Genomic DNA, 23,482 nt, shown 5'->3' on the forward strand with positions numbered 1-23,482 from the left:
TGTCCTGGAGGTGACCGATTCCTTTTAAAGCACCACTCCGGCATTTTTGTTTTTGTTCTCAGCGCCCCTCTGGGCATATTCTGTAGGTTGTGACTTGCTGGATCACTCCAAGTGTTCGGTGAGCGAGCCACAAATCATTTGTCAATGTTAGTCTAAGGGAGCCAGAATGAGAGCTTGAGACCGTTACTTCTGACTTCCGGTTAGTCAGGAGCTGAGGTTACAAGATGACTTTATGGGACAGGAGTAGAACCAGGAACAAGCTGAAGACAGCGGTTGGTAAGTATATTGCTAGGGGTAGGGACATAGATTAATGACACCACTCCAACAGAGAAATAAAAAAAAATCCACTGGAGTGGTGCTTAAATAAAAAAAAAAGTTTAGTTACTTTTTAAGAAGAATTCTGTGCAACTCATACCATATGTTGAAATTTGGATGCTGGAGATAGTTATGGCAGCCTGTATTCTGCTAACTCAAATACAATAATGCAGAAATTCCAAGTTCAGTTACTACCCTCCTATAGAGGGAGAAAGTCTGATAATAACATTATAAAGCAAACTCTCAGTTGTTTAGCTCCCTAGTGTAATCCTAAGTTGTTGACCCAAAGGTAGAACTACAGGTGAAAGGGCTTTCCCACCTGATGCATTTATGCCATAGGTAAAGGTCATACTTATACAACGTAGCTCAAAATCAGCCATCCAAGAAACACGGTCTGTGTTAGTCCTTGATGTCCATGAGGCTGCTGAGTTCGGGACTAGAGACCAGCAACGAGTCGGACCATGTTTCAAGAGATATCTGAATTTGCACTTACTAGGAGGACAGGTGTATCCAGACACCAATTTTCCAATGCAATTTAGTAATCATCTGCTTCAACAAGAGGCGTCAATACTCCATTGAAGTCTATTTTGCAACCGTGATAAACTTGTCGTAGACTTATCTACTGAATTCAATACTACTTTGCAAGATCAAAACACGAGTTAGGTGACTATTAGTATCCTGACAGGTAGAGGTCCCAGAGATGTGACCACCCCATCTATGAGGCATTTATGACATATAACATATATTCCAGCAAATTATGGTTTAAAATAGTTGAAAAACTTTTTTTTACATTTCGTAAAAATTGGCACTCATGATAAATCCAAGCAGGATATAGTTCCTACGAGTTTCAGACAAAGAGAAGTTCTTAGTCTGAAATGCGTAGGAAACTATATCATGTTTGGATTTAATGTGAGTGCCAATTTTTACAATAAGGAATAAAAGTTTTTTTAAATATTTTAATCAAGAATCGGCTGAAAAATGTTCTATTTGTTATACAGTCTTTGGCTACAATTGGCATTTCCATGCTGAGATTTCATGAAAGCCACAACTACTGGACTACAACCTGTTTGCATTTATGACATACACTGGATGTTGAGAATGAGGTGTGAATAAGACGGTAAGCTTATTATATCTGCAATATGATTGAATAACTAAAAATGTTCTGGATCTACGACAAAAAAAAAAAGTTCCATTCTACTAAAATCATACAAAACGAGGAATGACATTACTAAGAAAAAAATTAAAACCTTTTAGAAGAAAAGCTTGATTCCTTAGTCTTTGCATTTTCTGAGGTTATTAGCAGAGTCTTCCACACAGAGGTTTTTGCCATTTCATCAGAAATGTTTATTACTGATGGGTCCTCTCTAGACAGAATTAACACAATAATGCACACAATAAATAATTGGACTAGTTGTTTTTTTTATAGCGTTCTCATCCCAGAAGTTTCTAAATGAAAATTTGTAAATATTTGCAAAATTACACAAAAAATGTGGATATTATGGTATGAAACCAATCTGTTTCCAACAACAGAAAGAAAAGGATCATTTTAGTGGTTTATGCCAATGCTGTAAGCATTACTGAGCGAGCTACATGTATAACAATTAGGTCTAACTGGAATGACCATTTCACTATTCCATAAAGTACAGACGGGTGGAAATGTTTTTGACACGTGCAGATGTGTGTCCATTCTTAACTCTCGAAAAATGTCAGAAACGACTACAATTTCTCACAATACAAGCTCGTTACATTATTGTGACGTGCATGCACAAGCCTCAAGAGGCGACAATCCACATCATACAACCAGGTGGCTACGCATTGTATAGACACATATACCATAAATAAATCCCAACCTTACCGGAAAAAAAATATATATATTTTTAATTTTTTTTTCTTCAAAAACTGGTCATCCTGTACTTATCTTGTGATGTCAAACCAAAGCTAGGGAAGGACACATCTGTACATGGAAGGAGCAATGCAAATGCAAGGTTTAATTTGATTAAAGTAAATGTTCAATGTTGAGAATTTTTTATGCTTTTGAGCCCAAAGTTCTGCCAGACCATAGAAGTCACTAGGGAAATTTCAGGTCATTCTAAACATAGATTTTTTTTTTATTGATGGAAGCTAAATGTCTATAACGTGAACTCTCTCCCCTGAGAATTCCATTGTATGTTTTTCTTAATCTGTCAGTGGGGTCAACTCTCCTAAGCCGTCTATATGGGCATGTGGGTTATAGAAAAATGAATAAAATGATACCTTGATATCTGTGATCTGGTGTCTTATTCTAGAGGAATCTAGATTTTTCTTAACATGTCAATGAGCTGTTAAGATCTTTGGGCATGACATAAATCTCCCTGAGAATCTGCCTCCAGAGCTTATTTTAAATGAAGGGGGCATTATCAGTGTGAGTCATGTAATGACTGACAGTCTGCTCTCCGGATCTACATGTCTCACACTGGTAATGCCCCCCCTTTCATTTATAAGTAGTACCGACTAGTCTCTGACGAGTGTGAACAGGCCCAGGATTTCCGCACCAGTGGTGGTGATGAGAAGATGCGACAAGGACCGGATGGGGGACGGTGAGGAGCGGAGGGTCCGGAGAGGTGAGTGGTAAGGTCAGTATAGGTATTTTTTTTATTTTAAACCTTTTGATGGCCTTTTATCATTAAGCAAAACTGTGGCCAATTTTTTTTAATCCAAGAAAAAGCAAATTAGGAAAAAATATACGTATTTTTATAAAATTCTAATAGAAATTAATTCCACTTGAATATATTTGTTCATCTCTAAGGGCACAATTTATGTATATTCCTTAAAACATCACAATGTTTAAAAAAGAAGCATTGCTCATCTCGTCACTCGGTCTCTACTTCATGGTTTCTCTCGGGACACAGGAAGTGACCACTTAGTCAATCACTGGCCCACGTTGCAACCCTCCATTGCTCCTGTTTGGCTCCACCTGGTCACATGGCCCTGTATCCGAGAACCATTACTATAGCAGGAAGTAGAGATCAATGGAGGACCAAGTTGCATCGGACGGGAATAGATACAGATTTGGAAAGGTATATTTTATGACATTCTGATTTGTTTTTTTATTTAATTGAAGTGACTGGCATTTTAAAGCCAAAATTACTTTGATAACACAACGATATCCAAAAATAACACAATATATGTTTCATCCTCACAAGGAAAAAAAAATTCACATAATAAAATATAAATCTGCGTTGAACATTTTTCCATATTATAAACAGGCAGATGAGTTTTGGGGAAATCCTTTGAATTACTGTCATTCTGAAATTTGTGTGGTTGCCCTTGGAAACAGACTGCTACTTTGCTGACAGTCATGTGACCTAACAGCTTAGCTTTATGTAACTCTTATCTCCCACAATGCACTGCTCTCTTGGCGAAGAAAAAAACTGAAATATGAATTGAATTGTAAACATAAACAAAAGAGGAAAGTGCAATCAAAATGAATAGCAATAAAAGTAATTGGGGTCTCACTTAACATTTCATGTAGTTTTTACTAGCGGATGTTGTACATTATCATCAAGAGTGGAATGTTCATTGAAAGGGGTTGTTCCAACATAACAAACCCCATTGATTGGCTATAATACATGGACACCATAGAGGGCAGGTCCTCCGCTTAAGACTAGAGATGAGCGAACTTGTTCGGAAACCGTTTTGCCGAATCCGAATGTGCCATATTTTGTGCCGAATTTATGTTTGCCGATTGTTTTCTGAACATATTTGTTCATATAAGTAGAGATGAGGAGACATGTTCGGAAACGATCGTCAAACATAAATTCGGTACAAATATGGCACGTTCGGATTTGGCAAATGGTTTCCGAACAAGTTCACTCATCTCTACTTAAGACCAGCCTTTGTTTTGCTTCATGCATACGCTCATCATTTGCACAGAGCTTTAATAGGGGACGGTAATCAAGATGAGCGGATCAGGCAAAATTAAAATTCACAAGATCGTACATGTTATTACTGTATGCTCTAAGTTCTTTTAGACACCCGAAGCATAATAACGTAAAATGTAAAAATAAACAAAAATCCTCATACTCACCATACCGCTCACTTCCCCAGTACCTCTGCTCCTCCATGTTCCCTGTCCGATCCTCGTAGAATCTTATCACCGCTGCTCGCAATGAAATCCGTAGTCTCTTCATACTAGGCTGGGACTTATGGCTCTGATTAGGCCCAGGACGGTTGTGTGCATGCACATAAGGTCATGACTCATGGCACATACCGTGATATTGTGATGCCGTGACCTTGGGCGCACATGCGCAGAACTGTCCCAGGACTCATCAGAGGCAGAAGTCCCTACCTCCTGTGAAGAGGCCCAGGATTTCAGCATGAGCGCTGGTGATGAGAAGATGCAACAAGGATCGGATGGGGGACAGTGAGGAGCAGATGGTCCAGAGAGGTGAGTGGTAAGGTGAGTATAAGTATTTTTTTTTATTTTTAACTTGCTGACGGCCCTTTACGATTCAGCAAAATGGTGGCCTTTTATCTAAATCCGATCTGAAGCTAATTAGAAAAAACATGCATTTTTATAAATTTCTAATAGCGTTTAATTCCGCTTGAATATACTTGCTGATCTCTAAGGGAAATCTGTAAAATCAGACATACGGAGTTATAGCAGATGGCCCCTCCACCTAGAAATGTGTCTGAGTCCACATGCAATTATGATGCATTAAAAAGAAATATTGCATTGCTTGTAGGATAGACTTTCACATACGGCATCGACGGAGCACTACATAGAGGCCACACGGCTCTGTTGTATGGGGCAGCAGAGTACATTTTGGCAATATGTGTCATCGCCAGAGGGTCTACATTTAGAGAATAACTTTCGATGCCCTCACGTAAACTCTGCTGTATTATTTGGGGTCCGTCAATATAATAAAAGACGACACATAACATGTATAATCATAGGATTACCTGCAATTCCCCTCCATTGGTAATTGTACTGTTCCTTCATCTTCCAGCACAAGCATACTTTGTTCTTCCTAAAGAGACACAATACAGAAATAATTTCAGACTGAATGAGGTCAGAGCTGATGGCTCGACGGATGAGAGCAGAATTGTGTTCTCCTTGACTAAACACGTTATCGCCGGTCAATGGAGGACATTTTTGTTTCTCGGGCATGTTCCTTATTTATGCTTACAATGACCCATGTCTCAGGCTTCCTAGAGCCGCGATCTCTAAACTGGCTGAAAAAAAACTTCAACGTTAATCATATCCTTACAGTCTGCACCTGTAAGGACCTGCTGGTATTTGTACTCTTTCTACACATTGTGGACCATTGATTAAAGTTCACTGTTCTTGAGAATTACTTATTTATAAATTGACAATCATGAGTGGAAATCTCTAGAAAAAAAAAAGTTATTCTTGAAATTTATATTTTCGAAATCTGAGCATTTCACTTTATAGTGGTTACCCAAGAGCAAAAATGAGATTGAAATTGGCATGACGTCAAAAAGACATCTTGAGATCCTGGTATAAGAGTCATAAGTATGTCCCTAATGAAAATGTCCCCTTGAAAAAAAAGAGACCCTAGTTCTAGTTGTTTTCATATAGTGTCACTTTTTATTATTTTTGTGGCCTAAAGGTCCGGTAACAATTGTTACAAAAACTCCCTATAGCTAGCCCACCATAATCTATCTGGAAAAGAAAATTACAGGGCAATGTCGACATATATAATATGGCTCTAAGTACGTGAGAAAGTTTGAGAGCAAAACTTAACAAACCTCTTTTTCAGCATCTTCCAATTTCTTTTTCTTACTTTCCGGCATTAAATCATCTAACCAACTCAATTCCCGTTTTGTGAAGAAAAAGTCCATAAGTTTCCTTACAAACACTAATGCCAGGACCTTATGGGAAAAAAGCAAACGGCAGAAGTAATGATGCAAAATGTGGATTAATAAGAGCAAATAGCAATAAAATGTAGAACACGTGAAACTAGTCCTGGGGGGAAGGTGAAGTAAAAGAGCGAAAAGGGGGAAAACACAGAAAAGACAAAGAAGAGGAAAAAATGTAGAAGAACAGTGACAAAATGAACAGTACGAGCCTTTTTTCAGAGATTTTAATTATATTTTAGTTAAAATAAGATTTTAATTAGATTTTCTATTTGAATTCAACTTCAATTGGCAAATTTCTCCTTTTCCAGATTCCTATCACTTTGGTCATACATAGATTTTTGCTGTAGATTTTGAAGATATCATATCAAAAACAGCTTCAATATTCCTTCATGTGGATTTTAAAGCAGATTTGTTTCAAAATCCACATGGAATTTTAATCAAATTTAAGATTAAAAAACTTGGAACTTTGGGGCCACAAAATCACAAAAATCTTGTTATGGATTTAGACTCCAAAACAACATTTATTTGTTTCCATTCTTTTTTATAAAGTAACCAGTATAGCTTCTCACCATCATAGGAAACACAATGGCGGCTCGCGAGGCTTTGATGACCCATAGAAGAACCAGACAACTTAGCTGCAGCACGGTGAAGAGATGAACCTTCCGCAGGGGAACGTGTCTCAGGTAGATGAAGTCTGGCTGATGTTTTGCTGGCATCCAGAACAATAAGATTCGGTCAAAGAACTAGAAAACACAATTGGTTTTAACCATTTACTTCATTTATTTGAATTTTCTATTTGTATCTAAACTACCTAAGACCATTAAGGTTCGAGTCGGAATTTTGGACGTTAAATGAGGGTAGTTTTACCATCCTTACCATGTGGGGACTGATGATTTGGATCAAAGGATTTGGTTGCCTTGGGTGTACCTGGATATGGAGGGCTCAGGGATGGATGGTTGGGTTGACCAATATATTGGCCAATGATTTGGATTAAAGGATTTGGTTGTCTTGGGTGTACCTGGATATGGAGGGCTCAGGGATAGATGGTTGAGTTGGCCAATACATTGGCCAATGATTTGGATCAAAAGATTTGGCTGCCTTGGGTGTACCTAGATATGGAGGGCTCAGGGATGGATGGTTGGGTTGGTCAATATATTTAAAAAAATAACTAAGGCCCAGGCAATAGTGATGAGTGAGTATACTCGTTGCTCGGGTTTTCCAGAGCACGCTCGGGTGACCTCCGAGTATTTGTTAGTGTTCGGAGATTTAGTTTTCATCACCTCAGCTGAATGATTTACAGCTACTAGCCAGGCTGAGTTCAAGTGGGGGTTGCCTGGTTGCTAGGGAATCCCCACATGTAATCAAGCTTTCTAGTAGCTGTAAATCATTCAGCTGCCGGGATGAAAACTAAATCTCCGAGCAGTTACAAATACTCGGAGACCACCCGAGCATGTTCGGGAAAAGCCGTGCAGTGAGTACACTCGCTCATCACTACCAGGCAAGGTCTACTGCTATCAAGTATTCCAAACGCTTCAATTATATTACATAGTCAATAATGTAAAACTAGACATTAAATATACTAATAGAGCTAAGCTCTTCAAGTATTTTGTAAATCAATAAAATAGTTTAAAAATATTTTTAAAAAAAAAAAGCCTAATGGGCATTTGAATGTAAAAGCGAGAAATAAAAAAAAATAGTTTCATACTTATTGCATATTTATTTATTATAACAATTAAAAATATTACCTGAATTCCCTTTAGTGACGAGGCACCCATATAGAGAAAGACGCCATAAAGAACGGGCATAGGAATAAACTGGTTACCAGAAAGAAGAAAAAATGTATGTAAAAAATTAAATAGAAGTGTTTCTATTTTCATAAACACACTACATATTTTTACAGTTCTACAATAACAAAAACATACTTTCGATTAGGCTGCTTTCACGCATCAGTTTTTTGCCATCAGTTGCAATCTGTCGAATTTTGAAATAAACGGATCCAGCGACTGATGCCACCGGATCCGTTTTCTTCTCATAGACTTGTATTAGCGACAGATTGCGACGGATGGCCTCACGTTTCATCTGTTGTTCGCCAGATCCATCGAAAATTGTCAGTCCAGCAGCCAGAGACAACACACAAAGGAATGCTTTTTGTGTCCATCGAAAAAATGGACAGCGACGGATCCGGAGCCATCCAGCGTTTGCTAGAATGGAAGCCTATGGCGCTGGATCCGTCAAATGATGGATTCTGGCGACGGATTCCGTTTTTTTAAACTGAGCATGCTCCGATTTTTTTTAGAATCCAATTAGCCGGATCAGCTAGTCGGATCCAGCAAAAAAACGGATCCGTTGCATTTTCACAATCTGCGACGGATCAGTTTTTTTCAAAATTCGATGGATTGAGACTGATGGCAAAAAACTGATGTGTGAAAGCAGCGTTACATGCATACTTGTCTTGAAGGGTCAGTTGTTAAAGATATTTTAATAAAATATCTTACATTTTAAATCTTTTCAGTTAAACTATACCCTTCACTATTTTCCTGTTTTATACATAATGCTTGAAAAAGTTTCAATATCTCAAATTGTTTTTCTACTTTCTAACGCCTTCAAAAGTACATATTTTAAAGTAGTAGTCTGCAAAATAGCAAAATGAAGCACGCTGAGCAATTGGGTCGCATGAAGATGGAGACATCCACTGGGAGGCCTTGTATGTATAGCTACAGGGTCCACATGACCAGACCCTTAAAGGGAATCTATCAGTGAGACCAACCCTCCTAAGCCATCTTTTTGTACATGTAGGTCATAGAAAACTGAATAAAATGATACCTTGATATCTGTGACCCGATGTCTTATTCCAGAGAAATCCACGTTTTTCCTAATTTGTAAATGAGCAATTAGGATCTATGGGCCGGATATAGATCTCCCTGAAAATCAACCTCCAGACTGACAGAGGGGGAGTTACCAGTGTGAGACATGTAGAACAGGAGAGCGGAATGTCAGGCATTACATGTCTCACACTGGTAATGTTCCCTTTCATTTATAATAACCTCTGGAGTCAGATTCTCCGGGAGATCTAAATCCGGCCCATAGATCTTAACAGCTCATTTACATAATAAGGAAAATGTGGATTTCTCTGGAATAAGACATCGGATCGCAGATATCAAGGTATTCATTTATTCAGCTTCCTATGACCTGCATGTCCATATAGATCACTTAGGAGGGTTAATCCTACTGACAGATTCCCCTTAAGAATCCAAATTTGTTGTTACTAAAGTTAATTGTTTAATGAATCAGTGAATTTACTCTTTTTTTTATGCCAATTGCACAACATTGTCTTATTCTATATACTGCATTATTATGGCTTTAATCATTTTGCATGTAATATTAAATATTTCAAATAGATCTATTTCTCAATATTTAGATAAGAAATATTAAAATCATCTTTTAATTAAGTTACAACAAATAAAAATTGCATTTTACAAACCTGAAGAATCCTCGTCATAAAAACTGATGATCCCATAAGAACAAAAATCATAAGTCCCGTCACCCTCTGTTCCCGAATTCCCAAAAACTTTGGCTGCTCTCCTGGAGCGGAGCACTCGGATTCCAATTTCAGACTGTTCACGTGAGTGATGGACAGGACAGTGGCGGCGACGAACCAGGGCAATCCCATGACAGAACATATGCCAAGCATAACCCCAACCATGAGAAGATCGAGATGGTAACCGCAGCCTTTCTGTAGCAACAATGTAAAAAAAAATCTTAGTAGTTTATTGATGCCATTAGTTTTAGTTTGAAGAACCAGGGTGAATCTTCTATTAAAATATTTTTTTTTTGCCATAATTACTGATCGACTCAAAAACATTTCATATGTTGAGTATCAGATCCTGACACCACGTTAATACGCACCTCTTAAACCATTAAATTATTTACTCCACAGAGAAAAGAAGCCATTTCATAAGAGTCTTATTTTTATGAAAACGGAGCCTTTTTTTACAAAAAGACCCTTTTTTATGTTTTCCTTAGTAAAAACTGAGAAGAATATCAGGATAATAACATAACACTCCATAAATTGTACCTAAGGATGAAATAAATTGTTTTTGTAATTGGTTTCAATGGTTTAGCAGCATGAAATTATCAATGCAGGACTAGGTGTCATGTGCCCTGCAGTCCAGTCAATCTGTGTAACCCCGCCCCCACCACTGATTGGCAGCTTGCTAACAATGTACACAGGACGCTGCCAATAAGTGGTGTGGGCGGGGTTCTACACAGCTCAGCTATCTGCCCACTGAACATCGACAGCCAATGAAAAACAGGGATTCTATCAAAACTGCACCAAGCAGCTCAGTGAGTGATACACCACTGGAATCGGAGTCTCTGCCGCTACATCATGCTGCTCTCAGATTCCATAGCAAATACCTGCTGACAGATTCCCATTAAAGTATTAATACTAGAAAGATTTTAATGCTCTATGTGTGGGCTAACATTACAATATTGTTTATATAATTCAACTTTCTAGGCAAGGGCAAATTTTAGCTCAGCTATCAAGTTCACAGCAGATACTTCTGTAGCAGTGAGAATTCTCTATGGTCCCAGCACTTTCATCAAAGCAGTAAAGAAAGAGAAAGCTGAACATGATCATCTTGAAAAAAAGCTGATTGGTCTGTGTTCATCAAAGTAAGAAACTCACTAGACATTAGGTATGACCCAATTAGACATTCCGAAAGCCAAGACCTCCTAAGATGCTTTCATTAACCTCTCCAGCACTCTAGACCACCAGGGATACTCTTTTTCTTTATTAACATGCTGGGAAAACATATATTTGTCCTTAAATTACCATCAATAATAAATGTGACTCATAAATTACTCTAGGCAGCCACAGATAATATGTCGAAATCCCTATAGCATCTTATCTCATTAGGAATAATCATCAGTAACACCCAAGCCTCTCCACACCACCAGGAACGTTCTGCATTAATCTTAAAGCCACTGGTGATTTGTACAAATATGAATTATTAAAACCTAAGCTAAGTCATTTAATGGTATCCTTGTTGTATTCAGGTAGATTGACGATGGTAATAAATTTGCTATGACCCACCAATGGCTTCCAGAACCCCGAAACTTGCCAAATTTTGGGGTTTGCACCTCATTTCAGTAGCATGTGCCCAAAATGTCATCTTGTTTGAGGATCCGAAATTATATTGAATTTGTTGGACTATACAGAATTGCAAGAGCAACTCACATATAATGTCCTAAGGGTTGTCCAAAATGTAAAAACGAGAGCGATCATCATAACTATTAGTGTCTCTGTCACTTAACTAATATTCATTTTACCTTCAACTTGTGTTCTTTTCTATTAATAATGACAGCTGTGATTTGTTGGTCCATGAAGATCAAAATGGTGCAGAGAAGAGATGGAATAACGGCTGCAACCACCGTCCACCAAGGGTTAGGTCCCAAGGGATTAATAAGCCAGCCTCGATCGTCTCTAGTGGGCTACAAAATTAAACCAAACAGAACAACATTTATTTGGCAACCATATTGTTATAATATATTTTCTAATGGTGTCGCTCATCAGAAGGTCTGTTTCTACATATTCCATTGTGTGTGTCACGGGTGGCTGCAGAAGGTCTCTGCATTTTACATTAAAAATGCCTCCTTAATCTTTACTCTTGGACCAAGCGACAACCTCCGTCCGGCTCTAGTTGAAACACAAGGACCTGGGTGTTTATAAATCCCCAGTCTTCTGCAGAGAATCGCCAGTGATATTAATATTTTTACCTTGTGAAGGCTTGGAGCTATAGAAGTCGGCTAACTTCCTCTCTGGAGCTATTTGAGGACGTCTGGTGTTACCTCTCTGAGTCTGCTCAAGCTAAGTTCATTCCCCTTGTCTGTCTACCTTTTTGTCTTTAGTTTACAGTTGGGACTGACCAGTGCTCATCCCCTCCCCCTCCCTATTCAGGGCCTACCTCTAGGGAGATACAGGGCTTAGGTTTCCTGCCCAGCGATTGGTGAGGAACCAATTTAGAGATAGTAGGGCAGGTAGGGTGTTAATAGATCTGCCTAGGGGTCTCCAGTCACCTTTTCCCTAGTGTCTGGCCTTCCTTCACTTCATCCCTTCGTGTTGCACTTAGTCTTTCCCACACTGTGCGTGACAGTGTGGCATGGACTTATCATTTGTTAGCACCAGCCTAAGGGAAAGGTCCACCTTCACAACGTTTTTTTTTTTCTGTTTCCACTGCTAACATTTACAATGAAGCAACTTTCCTAAAAAGTTTTCATTTTAAAATTTCCTGTCATTTTATGCCTACAGCTTCAATGCAGAACTATGTATCTCCATGGTGACAGACTACAAACAAACCCTGTGTAGTCATTTACTGTAGTCACATGACCAAAATGTCCTTAATTCTTGCACGCCCGCCAAATATATAAAAGTAAGAATGAAGTGGGGGGCAAAGCATGTGACTTTAGGATCTAACAACACAGAGTTTGTAGTTTTTTACTGTGGAGCTACATAGATCTGCACGTGAGCTGAATACATAAAGGATATGAGGTTGTTATATAAGGCCATTTGCAAACTTTGCTTCATTTTTCTTTCTAGACACTGTGGAGCAAATTTTATGGTTAGAGAGGAGGACAATACATAACTTTTAGGAGTTATAGACACCTCTGACAGAGAAAATTATTCTACATATGTTATTGGTTACCTTGAATTTAGAAACGTTCCTTAAGTTTCAGACTGTTGTTTTTGTTACCTCATTTTCAGACCTACTTATGTACAATTTGCAACCTGTTCCTAATTTCTGACCTTTCTCACATGGTTGTGTCCCTCCCGGTAACACATACTGGATATGAAGTCTGTATATCCATCCAGGGGGCTGCTGCTTTCACTATCTCATCAGCTTCATTCCTGGAGAACTTTGTCCTTCTCCAACCTTTGAGGGATCTCTTCTACATTTGTCGTGACAGTCATCTATTGTCCTCCACCTCCCGCAGAGCCTAGATTATGTCCTCTCTCTGTACACCAATACACAGACTAGGTGAGAAACTTCCTCCAACTGGAGACTGCCTTGTGTCCATTTTCCTACATACCTACACGCGATACAACATTTTCTGTGATCTGCCCACCTAAGGACTTGAGTGCAGATCTAGCTGTTTTTTTTACCCTCATTCTGGTATCTCTTTTAGTGAGAGAGGAGCAGAAAAATTACACAGCAAAGTGCAGTGTGCAGGTGGATATATTAATAGTAGCAGCACAGCCAGCTATGTGAAGGAGTTACACAGTCTCTACATCAGCAAAATGATGGTTTTTTTTAAAGAAGACTATGTAGAAAGTTGCTTAATTTTGCCTTTAGGAAGCAATGAACAATTAAAAAAAACAATGCGAATGTGTGTTTAAAGCCTAGTTTTTAGTAATCATCTGTGTGCACATATAAGTATGTCAAGATACAGTAAAGGCAAATTTGTTTTGCATTATTTCCCCTACTGACAACAACAGCTTATTTTCGACTTCTTTACAGTTTTGGTTTTGTCCAATAAAGCTATGCCATTATGACTTTCTATTCCGAAACCATAAAAATTACAGAGAGTTTATTAGAAAACGGTTATAGGGTTGTCACTTTTGAGCTGACTGAAGGAATGAGGTATAAGTAATAGGATGCAGCTTAAAAAAAAGGCTTTTCACTCGAAATGGAAGCAAGAAGGCTTCTTAATGACACTCTCGGCAGATTATTCTGCAGCACTTTCGATCATCTCTACTTAGAGATTCATTTTTCCCGATGTCTCCATGACTTCAAGGCTTACTTATTACAGTTAGAAAATGTGTCCAGCTTGATGAATAGTTCCCTGCAGGAGTTTACAAAGCAGCTTATTATAAAATCAATCGGATGCATAACTATATACGGTGACAAGTGCTTTAACATATTCAGCTTCATGTCTCAGGATGGAATAACACAATCTGAAGGCAAAATTCATTTATATTCTGAACTAGATACTTCTATCGAAACAACAGCCCTGAAGTGAACCCATAACTGGATTAATAAGTCGGAATATTCTACAGTATATTACATTTTTATATTAATGTACAGGTAAATACAGGAATATTTGTATATTTTGGTTAAGGGGTTGTTTACTGCCTTTTAAATTGTCCCCTTTTATTTAACATTTGCAAAAAGAACCTTTCCTAAATAAAATTATTTACGAATGATGGCCTATTTCTTAGTGGTGCCGTGATCCTGCCAGTGAACTTCGTCTGACGTTCCGATTTTTTTATCTCCTTCCTACAACCTTAGATGGAAAGTGTCATTGACATCACTCTAGATGCTGTTTCATTGGGACTGCAGATGGCGGTGCATGTGTGTCCCATAGGGGCAGCCTCTAGAGTGACATCATGGTGATACTCCACGTTGGGCTGTGGAGTTGGAGTTGTGGAGTCGGAGTTCATTTTGGGGAGTCAGAGTTGGAGTTGGTACAAAATCGACTGACTCTGACTCCTAAAATATATAATAAATTGGGTTCAGTAGTTCAGTGCAGGATGAGCTGTAAATATTTTCATGAGAATTTGGGAAAGTTATGAAATGTCCTATAAATGCCTGTTTTGTTCTTGATCTAAGGATCTCGGCTTTTAGTTTAGATGAATCTGTGCTACACTTTATGTACATGCTCAGTAGTGACCAGTGCGGTGGAGTCAGAGTTGGAGTCGGAAGTCAGGGAAATTGAGGAGTCGGAGTCAGACTTGGTGGTTTGGCTTACCGACTCCACAGCTCAACTTCCAAATCAAGTTGGGGAAGAAGGGGAAACCATTGGGCAGAACGTCACAGAAAGCTGAAAGACTGGATTACGTGAGCACTACCTGCCCACGAGAACAGGGCAACATAAGTATTTAGAGGTGTTACTTAGACCGAGAAATGTAACAAGTAATGTACAATTATATTTTTAGAGAATTTAATGCAAGGACACAATGGACAATTACCAAGAAACCTTCAATCACTTTCATTGATCCAAGGTGGTCAGTTTAGAATATTACATTGATGATTTTTTTCCTTAGGGGTCATGCATGTACAGTATTTTCAATCTGAGTGCAATGTGACAAAACATTACATCGCACTTGGTCCAATGTTATTCTATAGAGCTGTGCACATGTCCGGGCCAACCCAAGGAAAATATTGTTGCATGCCCATGTGGGATCTACTCATCAGATCGCACTTGGCCATGCAAAATAAATCGGTCTACCCCCGAATTACTTCTGAGTGCAGTCCAATCACGGAATGGAGACATTTTTTTCCCTATCTTCTCATCTGAAAAAATCAGATCACACTCTGATCAGAGTATGATTAGAATAATCGGCCCGATACTCTCAGATGAGAGGATACACAATGGTGTGACCCAAGCCTTAGGATGACTGGTGCTGACTCTACCCCATGAACTCCTGCTAATTGGCAAAACAAACTAGTTCCTTATCTGAAGTTTCTGACATAGATTCATCCATATAATTGTAAATGAGACTTGTACTGCATCTCAGAGCATTTAAGTGAATGGGGATTATGGTTGAGCTGCATTCACACTTGTATGGTTATTACTGTGCTGGGTAAAAGGAATGCACGACCCTTCTTTTTTCTATATGACGGGAATCCCAATGGTGGGACCCCAAATTGTCAATGTAATATTCTATAAAAATCCTTTAACAGGTCAAACACTGAACATATATTACTCTTTATTGCTCTTTTATATTACCTTGAAATCACTAGGAACTTGCAGTTTTGGAGATGGGATCCCTAGGCCGTAATCTATCAAAACCATTGACATGATGGTAATGAACACAGCAAAGTCACTGATAATTGAGCGGACCTGTAGGTAAAACAAAAGGTGGAAAAAATTAATCTGCAGCTTAATGATTTCCATGGATGCAATAAAATTACTAAAATTATGTAAAGAAAAACAATTAATTTGAGATAAAATACTCCATCAGGGGCAACCATGGGTCCATTGGTTAATATGTGACGCAAGGTCTGTACCTTTGTAGGGAAATATCTGCTGGTTTTGAATTGTTTCAAGGTTGATGAAAGTATGACGGTCGAAAAGAATAAGATGATTGACCAGAAGAGGACGTCGGGCACATAAGGGCCTTCATGACCACAGGCACTGCCCACAAAAACTCCTTTATATTCATGACATGCCTGTGAATACACAATTGAGTTTTACAATTAGAACAGACATCTCGTTAATGTGGTCTATTATTACCAGGGTTGCACACAGATTTCGTTAACCGGAAGTGGTTGGCGTTGATGTATTGTGTAGTGGCTCCTAAGGAAAATACATTACTGGTAGAATTTCATTTGTAACCCTGGAGGACACAGAAGACGGGCCTTGTGCAAGAACAATAGTTCATCATAACGCAGAATTCAACCAGCTTTGGGCGTGGTGGTGGCCCCTATAACTCTTGGGATGCGCCAATAATAGGTCCGCCCTTTATTTGTTATGAATAAGTATAGCAAGCTTATCCTAATTTATGGCTTTTATTTTGTTGATCCATCTGTATGCCAATACTGTGAAACCATTGTATGACAGTATTAATGCACAACTTATCAGCATTACATACACATTTGCTAGAGTAGACATCACTCCAACTCAAGAGTTTCTCGGATTCAGTTTTGGCTAATGAGATCAGAAGAAAGACAGCAGGGGCATGTGATTTCCAACTATCTCCAAGGTTTGCTGAAGAATTGGGATTGTCTTTATGAGCTAATTGCTTTAAAAAGATCCTATAGGCACTATATGGCAGTATTAGTCAGGCACTTAATGACATCGTACATCAACATCACCAAAGGTCTGTTTACCCCCGTTGACCTGGTGCACTAAATGGTTGTTTGATAGCCTGTTTTTACAGAAAGTCTCTGCTTCAGATGTCGACTGAACAGAAGACATGCCAAGGTAATTAGCAAATCTAAGGGTACCGTCACACAGTGAAATTTCCATCGCTACGACGGTACGATTCGTGACGTTCTAGCGATATCGTTACGATATCGCAGTGTCTGACACGCAGCAGCGATCAGGGACCCTGCTGAGAATCGTACGTCATAGCACATCGTTTGGAACTTTCTTTCGTCGCTTGATCACCCGCTGACATCGCTGGATCGTTGTGTGTGACAGCGATCCAGCGATGTGTTCGCTTGTAACCAGGGTAAACATCGGGTAACTAAGCGCAGGGCCGCGCTTAGTAACCCGATGTTTACCCTGGTTACAAGCGTAAACGTAAAAAAAACAAACAGTACATACTTACATTTCGGTGTCAGTCCTCCGGCGTCTCAGCTTCTCTGCACTGTGTGAGCGCCTGCCGGCCGGAAAGCGAGCACAGCGGTGACGCGGTGACGTCACCGCTCTGCTTTCCGGCTATGGCGCTTACACTGTGGAGAGAAGCAGAACGCCGGGGACAGACACCGGAATGTGAGTATGTACTGTTTGTTTTTTTTACGTTAACGCTGGTAACCAGGGTAAACATCGGGTTACTAAGCGCGGCCCTGCGCTTAGTAACCCGATGTTTACCCTGGTTACCCGGGGACTTCGGCATCGCTCCAGCGCCGTGATTGCAAAGTGTGACCGCAGTCTACGACGCTGGAGCGATATTCATACGACGCTGCGACGTCACGAATCGTGCCGTCGCAGCGATGGAAATTTCACTGTGTGACGGTACCCTAACAGTCAATATCAACCCTTTAACGAGCCTTGCCACATGACTTAAAATATAAAATGGAATCTCAATTTGCAGACACGCGTTTCGGGTTGCTGACCTTCCTCAGGAATAGCATAATCCAAATTGCCTCTTCAGATAGGAAAAGGAATATTACACTTTAGACCTCGATCAGAGGCCTCTCATACCGCCCAATCAGATCTCATGCTTTGCACTGAAGAGGGGCAACAGCCTGAAACATTTGTCTACAAATTAAGATTGTGGTTTGGCTTTTTATCCTAAGTCATATTGCAAGACTCATTAAAGGGTCGATATTGACTTTTAGGATCGCTATTTCCAACAGGTGGCGCTAGAATTCAAGTTCTCTTCGAAAAGGCAATTTGTATACTGAACAGAAAAAATAGACAGGCATGTGATTTTCAAGGTTTGACTGAGAGTTCAGCCGACACAGACTGCCATTGATCTTGGCAGCATATGTCCTGTTTACAATGCGCTGCTGAGAATGATATTTTGTGGAAACCAAAAGAACATGTCACTCGAAGAAAGAGCATTTTGCTTATTTGTTGGGTGATCGGCAGCCAAGACTATAGGAAAATGAGTAATCCTACGACAGGACTATAGGAAAATGGGTAATCCTACGACAAGACTATAGGAAAATGGGTAATCCTACTACAAGACTATAGGAAAATGGGTAATCCTACGACAAGACTGTAGGAAAACAGGTAATCCTACGACAAGACTATAGGAAAATGAGTAATCCTACAACAAGACTAGAGGAAAATGGGTAATCCTACTACAAGACTATAGGAAAATGGGTAATCCTACGACAAGACTATAGGAAAATGGGTAATCCTACAACAAGACTAGAGGAAAATGGGTAATCCTACTACAAGACTATAGGAAAATGGGTAATCCTACGACTGCTTGAATACGATCACGGGGGCAATCTAAATGCACCTCTAGTTATATTGCATTACTAGCTGGGCACTGTGTGACACTTGTTTTTTTTGGGTACAGCGTGGTACCTTTTTTTGGATGTGGCTATAGCAAGGTCAAAGCATGCCAAAATTGGTTTGGCTATCCTTACTAGGCAATCCAATTTTGGGGATCCCATTATCCCACACTTGGCTATCCCTACTAATCAACAATCAACTAATCTCCTCTCCTCCATCTTAAATTTCTAGATTTTCTAGATTCGTTTAGAATTTTCCCATTTAACCCCCTTCCGAGCATCGTGCATCCAAATCATAGACAAGAAAATTATTGTTAAAAATGACAGATAAGACTGATATGCTGATAGCACCCGGCCATTAAATAGGAAGCTGAGCTTATGAAAAGTATAGGAATTGAACATAAAAAAAAAATGTTATATTTCAATTCATATCCTGAACAGCTGGAGAAAAAAAATATTTTAGAGGAAATATGAGCTTTTGGAGACGTCTTAGAATAGTCTGACTGTGCCATCTGTCGCGCATCAGCAGAAATCCTCTTTGTTCTATGATGTGTATAAGTTGATTTTATAAAATAAAAACACTAAAACATATTTTATTGGCGGGGCTTTAGCTTTATCTGAGAACGGATAGCCATAAAATGTCACGCATCAGATACTTGTGGATATTTTTTATTTTTTACCCCTATTTAAATCATGATTTTATTTGACAGAAAGGAGCTCACAAGATGGTAAACTTTTTGGCTTTCACCCCAAATGGAAATTTCACATAAACAACATCTTTTGAGAAATCACTAGATATTAAATGAAGGATTAAGGGGCAATTAACACTTGATCTTCCTTATTTTAGCTGAATAATTGAAGACAACGCAGATTCTTAATGGGACAAACAAGAAAAATGAAAAAAACAACTTCAAGAAATCTTGGAGAAAACAATGAATTGTCGGATAAGAATATGAGTGAGAATAGTATCCAAAAAGAGAAAAAGAGAAAAAAGGTGGCACTCACCCCCAGCCAATGGACTGAATAAAGGACTCTTTTAATTTGGAGGGTGAGTGCCACCTTTTCTCTCTTTTTGGATACTATTGGAACTACTGGTTTCGGTGTGTCCCTGTACTCCCTTAGTTGTCTGGTGCCAGGTAACACAGGTTAAAAGTTTGAACATAGCTGCACATTCACAGAGGTAGGTGCCGGTAATCCACTCTTTTTTATTTAAGAATATGAGTGAGGATTAGTTTTTTTGGGGATCCCAATGAAAGTAAAGTAGAGGCCGGAATTACAGGGAGGGCAAATGGGGCCAGATTGAGACTTTATCATCATCTCTTCTCGATGACTTATCAGTGACCCTATCTTTCTAACAAGAGAAAGGTGGCCACGCCGTCATTTGTAGCCAAATTATGGCTCAATTATTTCCGTTATTAAGAACTTACAGACTACTTGGCAGCTACAAGGTGTCAGCTGGGGTCCTAGTCCCTTGGCGTCCTAGTCCCTTTGTTGGGATGGAGGCTTCACCAACCGTAACGAGTTTTTCCTAACATGGTACCTTATCCCCTATCCATAGGATTGCTGATTACTTGGGGTCTTTCTGCTGGGACCCCTAGTGATCTCGAGAAGGTGGCCCTGCCTAGAAGAAGTTTATCATACTCTCCTCCATGCTATTCATTGACTACGTGACTGTCGGAAAAAGCTGAGTACGGAAGATTTTTTTTTAACCTGTTCATCCTCCGCTCCATTCAGATGGGGTTCTGTAAAGCCCTGCTCTCGGGAGGTGTGGACGTTCCATCAGTCGAATCCCCAGGAACCAGGAAGTTACTCCCTGTCTTTGCCATAGGAGAGCAATGGTGGAAGATTTTTGCCTTTGTACATGGGTCCACGAGAAAGATGTGCCTTATTTTGAAAGCAGATTTTCATGGATATCCAGAGCTGTAATTTACTTGAAAAATTAAAGGGGTTTTCTATATATTTTCAAATCTGATTGTTGGAGGCCTGATGCTTGGTGCTTTTAACAATCAGGGGTTGGAAGACGTTGGCATGCACCATTTATCCTTCATTGTTTCCCCAAAACGACTCACTACTTTTAGCAACTGCTATACCTGGCATTACAGTGCACCTCTGATCTGTAATAACAAATACAGTTGCTTGGTAATTAATGAAGTGGATCCCTGGTCCCTTCAAACAGCTGATTGTCAGAAGTGTCAAGAGTTGACTCCAGGATATATGCCACCAATTCTAAAGAGGACCTGGTCATCTCTGCATTATCCCCACCACTCCCATGAGCAATATATAACAGTATGGCTCATGTGCGACGTTTCGGTCCAAGATGTAGACCTTTTGGCTTAAAAAAGGTCCACATCTCAGACCTAAATGTCACACATGGGCCATTAAACTGCATATGAATCTTTACCAACTGGTGTGCTGCCTTCAATTTTTTGGATTCATCTATAAGGTTTGGTACATGCCAGGGAGGTTTTTCACCCAACAATCTTTTTTTGTGCTGCTTTTTGTCATACTTTGTTTTTCTCTCTCTCTCTCTCTCTCTCTCTATATATATATATCTATATATATATAATTGTCTAAGGGTTTTTCCGTCTGTCTGTCTGTCTTTCTGTCTGTCTGTCTGTCTGTCTTGGAAATCCCACGTCTCTGATTGGTCGAGGCCGCCAGGCCTCGACCAATCGGCGACGGGCACAGTATCGACGTAGATGTCATAATGGTTGCCATGGCGACGATGATGTCATAAAGGTTGCCTCGACCAATCAGCGACGGGCACAGTCTGCCGCGAATTCTGGAATCATCATTGTCCATATACTACGGGGACATGCATATTCTAGAATACCCGATGCATTAGAATCGGGCCACAGTCTAGTATATATATATATATATATATATATATATATATATATATATATATATACTGTATATATATATATAGAGAGAGAGGTGTATATATAGATATATAGATATATATATATATTTATTTTTTTTAATCTGCCATATGGTTCCAAAGATATGTGCCTTCTTATTTAATGTTGATTTTTATGGTTTTCCCTAAAGGGGTGTGGCTCTCTTTACAATTAGTATGAAGACCACACCCAGAGAATCATATGAGCCACGCCTCCTTTATAAAGACCACAACATTTCGCATTAAATTAAAAGGCCTATATTTTTGGAACCATATGGCAGATTTTTGAGAAACAAAAAAGTGTATAACCAGGAGAGCAGCGGGAATAAAATGAGAGTAAAAACTGGTTAATTTTGACCTGGTGATAAGTCTCCTTTAAGCACTAAAAACCCCTATAACTGCAGCTTGTAGACACAAATAACTGAAAATAAGATGCCACGCTGTGGTTTTACAAGTCTACAACAAATAGGATGGGGACTACAGTTAAACCTTCGGAATCTAAGTTCATTTTTTAGTACTTACACCGACAGTCAGATTAGTCCAGGTTATGTCTGACGTGGTTATATTGGCTTCATCCCAATATTTCAGAGTCTCGTTGGTGGGGTTAGCCGGCTCCGCACAACTGCACCTGGCAAAGACACAAGACCAAAACAAGATCTTTGGGAGATAGTTTGACCGAGGAAGCAGAAGTAAGAGTCTGAACATTTTAATGTACAGTATCTGAATTGGTTTCATCAAATAAAGCTGATATAGTAAGGAAACTCTAAGACACTGCGCTTACTAGGACTCGGATTCATTTGCTGCATTGTGACATATGTTACACTTCCTTTATTTTGGATTTTCCTTACTCCGCCACTAATAAATAATCTCCATCTACTATAGGACGACCTTGTAATCACGCAACATATTTCTCAACAGCAAATGAAGAACTAATAATAAGTGCATTTCTAATTATCAAAACTGTAGAAAAAAAATATATTCTAAATGTGTTTTGATTATGTAAATTTACTAAAGTCTGAATTGAAAACCTGCACAAGGATAGTAGCTGATAACAAAAATTTGTTGTTAAAGGAAATTAAACAGGAGTTTTTTTCTGCCCCATTGAAAAGGGGACAGAGAACCTGATTCTAGCAATATAGCACTTACAGGGCTGCTTGCTGCAGTTTTGATAAAAACACTATTATCTGCTGTAGATCTAGCAGTTCTCTGAATGCTGAGCTCTTTATAAACCCGCCCACACTGCTGATTGGCAGATTTCTGTGTACACTGTGCCAATCAGCAATGGGGGTGGGGTTATACAGAGCTCATGAATATGAAGGACTACCTGGCAGCAGGTTCACTAGTCCTCTGGTGATAATCTCCTGCTGATAAAACAGTGATTTTATTAAACGTGCAGCAAGCAGCCCAGTAAGTGACACATTGCTAGAATCAGGGCCTCTACATCATATTGCACTCAGATTAGGTAGCACAAAACTGGTGACAGATTCCTTTTATTCCCTTTATAATCATAAGCTCCTGTAATGAATAAGACAACTTTTATATCAAGTGTAGGGATAACTAAAGAAGGCACGAACAATTGGACAACATGAGTAACCAGTCTGCTCACATATGATTTTATTGATGTTTTGGGTCAAATTATCTTACATTTTCCCAATTCAGACTTTAATAAATCTTTTTTTTGTCAAATCATCCATTGTAATCAGTGGGAAGAGGTTTGTGATTTTGGGGAGTACTTACTATATGATCATATAAGAGCACTATGACGAGGACT

General features: G+C 39.2%; 1 protein-coding gene across 5 annotated transcripts in view; it reads right to left on the bottom strand.

Moving 5' to 3' along the window:
• Positions 1–23,482, bottom strand: part of SLC4A10 (solute carrier family 4 member 10) — a 198,911-nt gene that overhangs the window by 15,311 nt on the left and 160,118 nt on the right. For all 5 annotated transcript variants that reach the window (XM_077272834.1, XM_077272835.1, XM_077272837.1 and 2 more), the window contains 10 exons: positions 22,234–22,339; positions 16,188–16,349; positions 15,907–16,020; positions 11,509–11,670; positions 9,659–9,910; positions 7,923–7,991; positions 6,747–6,920; positions 6,067–6,189; positions 5,257–5,324; positions 1,563–1,679 (listed from right to left, as the gene is read on the bottom strand). In XM_077272834.1, the coding sequence (XP_077128949.1) occupies positions 1,563–1,679; positions 5,257–5,324; positions 6,067–6,189; positions 6,747–6,920; positions 7,923–7,991; positions 9,659–9,910; positions 11,509–11,670; positions 15,907–16,020; positions 16,188–16,349; positions 22,234–22,339 (1,347 nt within the window). The remainder of the gene's footprint in view (positions 1–1,562; positions 1,680–5,256; positions 5,325–6,066; positions 6,190–6,746; positions 6,921–7,922; positions 7,992–9,658; positions 9,911–11,508; positions 11,671–15,906; positions 16,021–16,187; positions 16,350–22,233; positions 22,340–23,482) is intronic.

The sequence above is a fragment of the Ranitomeya variabilis genome, chromosome 7 (assembly GCF_051348905.1).
Source record: "Ranitomeya variabilis isolate aRanVar5 chromosome 7, aRanVar5.hap1, whole genome shotgun sequence".
In the NCBI taxonomy this organism is placed as follows: Eukaryota; Metazoa; Chordata; class Amphibia; order Anura; family Dendrobatidae; genus Ranitomeya; species Ranitomeya variabilis.